This window comes from Medicago truncatula, chromosome 8 (genome assembly GCF_003473485.1).
Source record: "Medicago truncatula cultivar Jemalong A17 chromosome 8, MtrunA17r5.0-ANR, whole genome shotgun sequence".
Taxonomy (NCBI): Eukaryota; Viridiplantae; Streptophyta; class Magnoliopsida; order Fabales; family Fabaceae; genus Medicago; species Medicago truncatula.
Genome location: NC_053049.1, coordinates 1,564,398 through 1,574,231, shown reverse-complemented (window position 1 = coordinate 1,574,231; position 9,834 = coordinate 1,564,398). Strand labels below are relative to the sequence as shown.

At 34.5% G+C, this 9,834-nt stretch overlaps 2 protein-coding genes across 2 annotated transcripts; one reads left to right on the top strand and one right to left on the bottom strand.

The window, feature by feature from the left end:
• LOC25500140 (7-deoxyloganetin glucosyltransferase) lies at positions 1-1,916 on the top strand. Its single transcript, XM_039829520.1, has 2 exons — positions 1-526; positions 957-1,916. The coding sequence occupies exons 1-2, from the start codon at positions 16-18 to the stop codon at positions 1,889-1,891; spliced, it is 1,446 nt and encodes a 481-aa protein (XP_039685454.1). The 5' UTR covers positions 1-15; the 3' UTR covers positions 1,892-1,916.
• A 5,517-nt stretch (positions 1,917-7,433) lies between these two features.
• LOC25500143 (UDP-glycosyltransferase 91A1) lies at positions 7,434-9,040 on the bottom strand. Its single transcript, XM_039828455.1, has one exon. It carries the CDS (start codon positions 8,994-8,996, stop codon positions 7,584-7,586), a length of 1,413 nt encoding a protein of 470 aa, XP_039684389.1. The 5' UTR covers positions 8,997-9,040; the 3' UTR covers positions 7,434-7,583.
• Positions 9,041-9,834: the final 794 nt, after the last annotated feature.

Sequence of the window (9,834 nt, the reverse complement as noted above, 5' to 3'; positions counted from 1 at the left end):
AGATAATTATCAAAAATGGGAAACTTTGCAAACAGAAAATCACATGCTGTGTTCATTCCATATCCAGCTCAAGGCCATATCAATCCATTGTTCAAACTAGCAAAACTTATTCACCTTAGAGGCTCTCATGTAACCTATGTCAACACTGAATACAATCACAAACGTTTGCTCAAATCAAGAGGTCCAACTGCCTTGGATGGTTTCACTGATTTTAGCTTTGAAACCATCCCAGATGGTCTAACACCACTAGAAGGTGATGGTGATGTTAGTCAACTACCTTCTCTTTGTCAATCTATAAGAAAGAATTTCCTTAAACCCTTTTGTGAACTCATTAATAGACTTAATCACTCTGCCAATGTTCCACCAGTTACTTGCTTAATTTCTGATTGTTGTATGAGCTTTACTATGCAAGCTGCTGAAGAATTTTCACTCCCAATTCTTCTCTATTTTTCATCAAGTGCATGTTCTTTATTGAATGTTATGCACTTTCGTTCCTTTGTAGAAAGAGGTATCACACCATTCAAAGGTACTAAGTTTATTTTCTTGATAGATAATATTATTTGTATAAATGCACATTATATATTGTGTTTGTGAAAATCAACTTACTCCAAGAGTAAGTCTTGACATATAGTTATTCCGTTTTATTTTTAAAAAATTAGTGAAGGGGAAATTATTTGTTGTCTAAAGGATTTGAACTTTGGGCTTAAGGTTACAAGGTCAAACTATTACACCACCGAACTCACACTTCATAGATTAGTTAGTGCAGTTAACAACAATCCAACCCTCAAATTAAAAGCTCTCGTTGAGAAGACGACCTTCACAAATTTTTATAGAACTTCGAAACTAAAATTTATTATACTTCAACAAATAACTTACATTGAATGTATAATAAATACATTATATATGTGTGTATGAACCTGCAAGCTATTAACTCTTGTACTTATGATGATATGCAGATGAGAGACATCTAACAAATGGATATTTGGAAACAAAAGTCGAGTGGATTCCAGGTTTGAAAAACTTTCGGTTGAAGGATGTTGTTGACTGTATCAGAACAACGGATCCAAATGATATTATGTTAGACTTTTTAATTGATGTCGCTGATAAAGTTCACAGAGACTCTACAATTATTTTGAATACTTTCAATGAACTTGAGAGTGATGTAATAACCGCTCTCTCCTCTTTGTTTCCTTCTCTTTACCCCATTGGCCCTTTACCTTCATTATTAAACCAAACTCCACAAATTCATCAATTAGAATCTTTAGGTTCCAACCTTTGGAAAGAAGATACTGAGTGTCTTGAATGGCTTGAATCCAACGAACCGGGATCGGTTGTTTATGTGAATTTCGGAAGCATTATTGTTATGACTCCAGATCAACTATTGGAGTTTGCTTGGGGTTTGGCCGATTGCAAGAAACCTTTTTTGTGGATCACTAGGCCTGATCTTGTCATTGGTGGCTCAGTGGTTTTGTCATCTGAGTTTATGAAAGAAATTTCAGATAGAGGCCTAATATCAAATTGGTGTCCACAAGAGAAAGTGTTGAACCACCCTTCAATCGGCGGATTCTTGACACACTGCGGATGGAACTCAACCACTGAAAGCATATGCGCTGGAGTGCCAATGTTGTGTTGGCCATTTTTTGCTGATCAGCCAACAAACTGTAGATTTATTTGTAATGAATGGAAGATTGGTATGGAAATTGATACGAATGTGAAGAGAGAGGGTTTGGAGAAGCTTATCAATGAATTGATGGTGGGAGAGAATGGAAAAAAGATGAGGCAAAAGGCCATGGAATTGAAGAAGAAGGCAGAGGAGAACACTAGACCAGGTGGTTGTTCATACATGAACTTGGACAAAGTGATTAAGGAAGTGTTGCTTAAACAAAATTAGATAGAATGATATTGTTTTCTGCAATGCATGCAGCAGGTAGAAAACTAAACTGATATATTTAAAGAAGCATTTGACCTGTCATAGTGAAAATGCTGAGAGACAATTTAGCCTTTTAGTAAAGGTTTTCTTTTAACCTTTTATCATAATTTGAACGAATCTTTCTTCTGTCTAGTCTCACTGATAATTTAAAAGGCAGCTCTTCTTCACATGACTCAACCTAGTACTAAATGTAAAAATCTTCGTGAAATACTCCCTCTATCCCTGTATGGAAGCACCTTTTGCATCTGATAAAGGGTGCTTAGATACAGGGACGGAGGGAGTAAGTAACAAGTCTTATATGATTTAACATTTATATTGCAGCTGTTTAACATGTAAAATGACAGATCTTAGGTGATATTGAAACTCTGTTTTCCATTTGAAGTAGGGGTAAACTAAATATGGAAAATTATTTTCATAACAACCAAGTAATATACTGGCTTCTCAAGACGAACAAAATATTACTCGTAATGTTGTTATAAATATAACACTTTACTTAAGTCGAATTCTTTCCATATAAGGGCAGAAAGCAATAAGATTCCAAATTTTAGATGGATATGATATGAGAAGCTTGAAGTTGAACTATATAGATTCATGAAATAAATGGAAAACCAAATATGGTTAGAATAGTAAAAGGGGACCCAACTTCACCTAGAAAGAGCTAAGAGCAATATCAAAAGGCTAAACTCTACAAAGAATATTAATACTAACCAAATGAAATAACTTAATGTATTTAAATCCAAATAAAAGGAAGCAAGTATAGCATAATGAGCTTAAAATTATAGTACGTGAGGTTAGGTGAACTTAACACCTTGACCAACAGAAAGGCTAGCGAGATCGTGTTCCATATATTCACACACAAAATAAAGACTGCATGACATTCTAGAAGTAACCAAATCTTCAAGATTTACATCATTTGGATGATCAAGCTTCCCCAAAACAAGCATCTCTCTTGCCATAAACTTCACACTCTCTAGCTCCAAATTATAAAATCTCACTTTCTTCAATGCCACTATCTTCCCTGTAACCAAGTCTGTTGTGTATGTCTTCAAATTGTATAGTTGGGAAGCAGAGAAATCGTGACACAATTTGGCAATCGTGACACGATTTTGGTAATGTCGAGAGCTGTTTTCAGGGCGTCCAATCGTGACACGATTTTGGGAAATCGTGACACGATTTTTGGCTTGCTGGGCAAGATTTTCAGGATAAGGTTGGTCGTACCTTGGATCGTACGCATCAATCGTGGCACGATTGGGGAAAAACGTGACACGATTTTGACGCAGAAGACAACTATATAAGTGTTCTTTGCAGATTTTGAAGAAGAGCTGGAAGAGAGAGAAACTTGGGAAATCAAAGGAAGCAACTTTAGGGTTTAGGGTCCTTGATTAGAGTTCTCTTTGGTTGGGAAACATTGTAAACACCTTGGTGAGTGAAAATCATTGAGTGTCTTGTTCATTGGTGAGATTGAAAAAAAAAGGTAGAAATTAGGGTTGTTCTTTGTGAACTTGTCAAAGCTAATTTCTTGTAACCCTTTTGTATCTCTTTGAAGAACTCATTGATAGTGGATTGGAGAGTTCAATCTCTCCTCCATAGTAGGTCAAGTTTGGACCGAACTGGGTGAACAATCGTTGGTGTGTTTGTTTCTCTCTTCTCTCCTTTTATATTTTGCTTGTGGTTTGCGCTTTTGACTTTGATTCCTAGATTAGATCTAGGTGCTGTTATTGTTGATTATTGCTTGTGTTCACTTTGTTATTGGTTACTACTTTCCTTTACTCCACACATCATAGTTCGTATTGGTGTGATTTTGAGACCGAAATTCACAACAAAGTCTTTAGCTTTATACACATTAGTATATATCCATTTCCCAGTCTGAACAAATCAAACATAAAATAATCACCCGATTTTTCGTGATAAGATTGATAGATAAGATAAATACTTCAGAGACTAATTTAATTTTTAATGAATAGTTCATGATCGATTTGACAGTCTAACAATTTATAATGACTTTCATTTTAAAAAGTCCAAAATATATAAAAATAAAATTGATCAAATCCGTCCATGTGCACGTGGAAGCTGCTTAGAATTCCACATCATCATTGTTAACGGCAAGACTTGACGGAAGGATTAAATTGATTAACATTTATAAAATTGAGATATATTGGCTATTTCGAAAAATTTAGAGATGAAATTGTTGGAACAAAATATGTTTAGCAATAATAATCCTTAAGAGTTTTGATGATAACAAAGTATTAAAAATTGTCAATTGGATACGCTAATATTTATTCAAGTGTACATGACTATAGACAATATTTGACATCTTAAGATTGGTCTTGAAAGAACAAATAACGAGCAAGTATATCACCAAAAAGGGAAGCTTAAAGCATCTGAAGAAAACTGCGTCTGAAGTTTGGAGTGCTCCTGAAGACAAAGTGCCTCTGAAGTGATGACGTCATCAGAAGCAAGTTCATCAGAAGCTGTGTATCACCAGAAGCTGCAGTTCATCAAGAGATGGAACTCAAGTTTTCAAAAGTTGTTTCAAGGACTCTTACTCGCCTAGAAATTACAGAAGACTAGAAGAGTGTGGCAACGGCTAGTTTGAAATGCATTGGATGCTAATACTTCAAAGTGCGTTGACATAGTACGTCTGTACGAAAGTGTACAACAACTACTTCCACTACTCTGTTTCTGTATCTACTACAAGACAAGAAAAAACAGCTCTGCCTGCAGACAATGTTTATACACATTGGGAACGCATTTAAAATTGATCATTCATAGGACAATAACCATATCAGGCAAAGGATCATTGGTGATAGATCAAAAGCTTCAAACGACTCTATTTTGGATGTGATGACATTTCAACGTCTCTTTCACACCTCTATATAAAGGAGTGAAGACTCAGAGTTTAAAACAGTAAGAATAATAAACACATCAGCTAAGCAAAAACTCTGTTGAATTTGTTCTCCACTCCAAAGTTCACTTAGAATTTATTAACAAAGTTTACATCTTAGGAATTCTAGAGTCTTTAGAGTCTGTATCTGATTTGTATTGTGAACACCACTGATTGTATATCAAGTGTTCAAACTCAAACATATTCTTTGTAATTTTGTTTGAATTGAGAAGTCTCTTGCAGTTTTGATTGAGCAATAGAAGTCTCTTGATTATGTTCATGAGCATAGGAAGTCTCTTGCAGTTGTGCTTGAGCAATTTGTAATCAGATATTACATAGTGAACTCCTCTTGGAAGTGCAAGAGGGACATGACTGACTTCTGGTTTGTGGAAGGAACCTGTATAAATTGCTTGTGTCTCTCTTCTCTCTGTTTTTATCCGCTGCATTTAGTTCTGAACATCTCTTCAGAAGTAGAATTCTATCTGCTTCTGATCTGCCTGTTTCAGATAGGAGAAATAAAAGAAAAAGTTAACACAATTCAACCTCCCTTCTTGCGTTTTTCTCACATTCAGAAATTGATTGTTGCCTACACTCTCCGGTTACTATAATAAGCAAAAATATACATTTTAGATTCATTCATTTAATGATGCACATAGTAGACCATATACATCATTAAATAAATGAACATAAAATATAGATTTTTGCTTATATTAGTGACCGGAGGGTGTACAAATTTGAGAACTATATTGCTTATTCACTCTTTAGAAGTAGGTTAAAAGAGGCTACATCAATCTTTGGAAAGGAAAGAAAAACGGAAATACGGGAGGAGGCATTTCGTTTTGGCCTAGAAGGCGCACATAGAGAAAACATGAAACAACACCGATAAGAAAGAATTTGAAGAGTAATGTCGTTAACGGAGGAATTCCATTGAGTTTATCTTCTTTTTATGTTGTTTATTTTTATGAACATGAGTAGTCAATTTCTATTGATTAGATTTCTAGATGATTTTAATTTGATATGTTTGAAGTTCAAACTTTGAACCATGTAATTGTTGACACAAATTGCAATCTAGTATTATTTCTGTATATGTGTTTTTAATGATTTTCATATGTTGACGAATGTATGAATTGATCAATTGACTGTTAGTTATAGTTGTTCATTTAGATATATAATGTTCAATCTAACAGGTCATTTCAGAGAAATTGACTTGTTAAGAAATTATCGTTATGTAAAACCTTCAACGATTACGAACTCATCTAAGAGATTATGAGGTTGTACTCGGAAAAGAGAGTTTTAAGTTTAAGAGATTGATCATAACTATTTTTCAAAACACTTGTTTGCTCAATTATATGCTTTGCGTACTCCACCAATTGTTAATTCCTTATTATAAATGCATTGCTAAGTTGAGATTGGAACAATATATGTGAAGACAAATTTATATTATTACTTCGATGAATTTTTAGTTGTTAAAAGTCTCTTAGGAATGGGTTGGTTCATTTTGAGGGAGAGATTCATTGGTTGAAAAACGCATGAGAGGAGAGTCTTTTTGAGCAGTTGGGTGAATATTGGAAGACTCAAAAGTGATGATCTTTAGGAAATCAAAGATGAAGAGTTAGTTCCTGGTTAGATTCTTCTAAAGTTGAAAAACAATTGGAAGTATCTTAAATAGTGAAATCATTAAGTCTCTTAACCATATGAAGAGATTCGAGTAATTGCTAAAAATTATGATTGTTCTTGAAAAACTAGTTAAATTTAATTTGTTGTAACTCTTTTGTAATCTCTGTAACAAATAGTTAAAAATTAGAATTGCTCTTGGAGAGGTAGTTGAATCTAATTTAAAAATGATAAACAATAGACCAAATCTTTGAGGAAAAAATTAGAGGTAAACAGTCTATCTTGGGAGCTAATATATGACAGGAATTTTATACCATGGATTGCTCGACGTGTCGGACCTCATTTAATAGGCGTAGAAGCATGATGGTGTTTCTATGTTTTGCACTTTGCCATCTGGTCCCTTGTTATGTTAGAGCAACTTTAGCGGTGGTATTTTACTTCAGTTCGCCAGCATGTCAAACGGTTTTTCAGCAATTTAACACTACTCCGGCCTGGCGCTCTCGTTGCTTCAGTAAATTGCAGTAAAAAATTGGACAATGTCGCAAGTTGTGGGACCCAGCATGTCTCTCCCATTGAATAAATGAGTAGAATATTAGTAATATATAAGACAAAGCTCTGGGACTCAATATGAGTTTTTTAAAGTTATGTCATTGGAGTAAAAAACAAAAGAGTTATTTTGAGATGATATGGTATAATGGGACCCACAAAATAACATTGGAATGAGATCACCATTGAAGTTGCTCTTATATGAATTATTTTGTTAATTTGACATATCTTTAAAGTTTAATTCGGTCCAACGTTTTCCATCTGGTCTCCTGTTATAAAGTTTAATTTTATTTTTGTTTGTGGTATACACAGGAGATACAAGCACCAAGTTATAGTATATATAAATTTTTTATACAAATATCAAATTACGATGTAAATAAATTTTAAGATGAAGAAGTATGATTGAAAGAGTCTAAAATTTGTTTACTACGCACAACCATTATTGTTTGTATTTTTGGAATGTGCTAAAGGCACAACCGGTGGGAACAACGCTTAACTAGTGCGCATGCCTTGAATCGGATTAGTCGTCCATTATTGGTGGGTCGGAAACCGGTGCGAAAGACAAAAAAAAATGAAAAATAAAAATAGAAGTTCATAATCTCTTCAACTTCATATCGCTTTCCTGATTCCATCCTTGAGAAACTGGACAAATGCTGCTATGTAATGATCCTGATGCAGCTTCAAATTTCCTACAATTCCCACAGCTTCTCTTGTCTTAGTTCTGAGTTCTTTTCCTTCCTCCAACACCATAGCTTGTCTAAGTGATTTAGCAATTTCATATCTAGTGAATGTTCCATCTTCATTTCTTTTAACTTCAATAGCCAAACCCTTATCCACCAGAAGCCTTGCATTAAGAGGCTGATCGACATTGAAAGGTAACACAACAAGTTTGTTTTCAAATTGCAATGCTTCAATTGTTGAACCCCACCCAGAATGAAACAAAGACCCCCCAATAGATGAATGTGCTAATATCTCTTGTTGTGGTATCCATCCCATACAAACAAGTCCTCTATCACATGACCTTTCACTAAAACCAATAGGTAGAAAATCTTCATCATTATATGCCCAATTAGGCTTTCTTAATCCCCATAAAAATGACAACTTAGAATCTTCTAGCCCATAAGCTATTTCAAAAACTTGTTCCTTGCTCAATTTGCATTCACTCCCAAACCCTACAAAAACAACCGATTTTGTTGCTTGCTTATCAAGCCACTGAAATATAGCAGTCCTTAATCCTGTTACTGAGCCCAATCCATCAAGAAGTCCTCTTTGTGGCATCTCTACAGGCAACAAACCTATAGGAATCACAGGCTTCCCTACTAGTTTCTTGTATAGGTTCAGATATTCACCTTCGATCTCATAGCAACTGCAACATATTATAGATTTAGCAGCATCAATTACCTTGACAAGCCTTTCAATACCACTAACCTCAGAAGCATTGTTTTGATGGACATACTTAGAAAATGCCACTGCCTCAGTTCTGTTATAAGCAACTGATGATGGAAATGTCATCCATTTCGGTGGCAATGTTAAACTGTCTGGCGAGAAGCGACCATTCATATTACTTGGTGGTCCAAGGAATGCTAATGTTGCTGCCGAAACAACAGAATAGTATATTAGGTTTATATGAAACTCTTGTGCAATATCTACTATCCAATGAGGATTGTAATCACATATTATCCAATTAGGTAACCAATTGGATACTAATTGTTTCACTGGATTTTTGAGTTTATCATATGCTTGTTCTAAGTATTGAATTTTATCAAATGGAATGTCCATAGTTGCTTCAGCACCTTCGGGCAAGAGATCTTCGTTTAATGATGGCAATGGAATTTCTACAAAATCAATCAAATGTGACAGACTTGACGGAATTTTTGGAAGTCTTTGAATGTTTTTGGGAGTTGATATGTAGGAGACATGAACACCAGCTTTGGCTAAGGCGATTGAAAGTTTGAAAAATGGTATTAAGTGGCCAAATGCTGACCACGGAAGCATCACCACATGAATTGTATCCTCAGTCATTTTTGACGTTGATGGATTACCGTCTGCTGAATCAAGCACTTTGCTTCTATATAAATTAGTTGCTCACATATCTCATATAACCCAAAATATGGAAATACAAAGATTGTGAATATGAAAAAGAGGTGATGTGAAATGAATGAATCTTTTTTTTCTTTCCTCTCTCTCTCTCGTGCGTGCTAGCCAACTTATTAACCATGTGTATATACATACACATAATAACCGTTGCAAAGCCTTCAAGTAAAACAGAAAATCCTATTAACTAGGATTATTGACCAAGTAAATAGTAAATACCAACGTTCACATTTGACCGAGCAGAAAATCCTTATTTATATCACCACGTCAAATAGAAAATCCTTATTTTATATTTTTAAGGTTTAATTACCTTTTTGGTCCTCTAACTATTTAATTGGTATCGGATTGGTCCTCTAACTAAAAATTGATTTATTTCGGTCCTCTAAGTTTCTCACCGTTACTACATTTAGTCCTTTTTGTTAGTTTTATTCAAATAAAGTTAGGTTTTGTGTTATGTGGGTCCTCTAACTTTATTTGTTAGTATCATTTTGGTCATATATCTCGTTAAGATATTATGATTAAATAGTGACTGATATTATTGGTAATTCTTATGTTTCATTTGTATGTGTGAAATAGGAGGTCAGGCACCCACATAGCACAAATCTTGACGTTTATTTGAATAAAACTAACAGAAAGGACTAAATGTAATAACAGTGAGAAACTTAGAGGACCGAAATAAATCAATTTTTAGTTAGAGGACTAATCCGATACCGATTAAATAGTTAGAGGACCAAAAAGGTAATTAGACGTTTATTTGTTCCTTTTT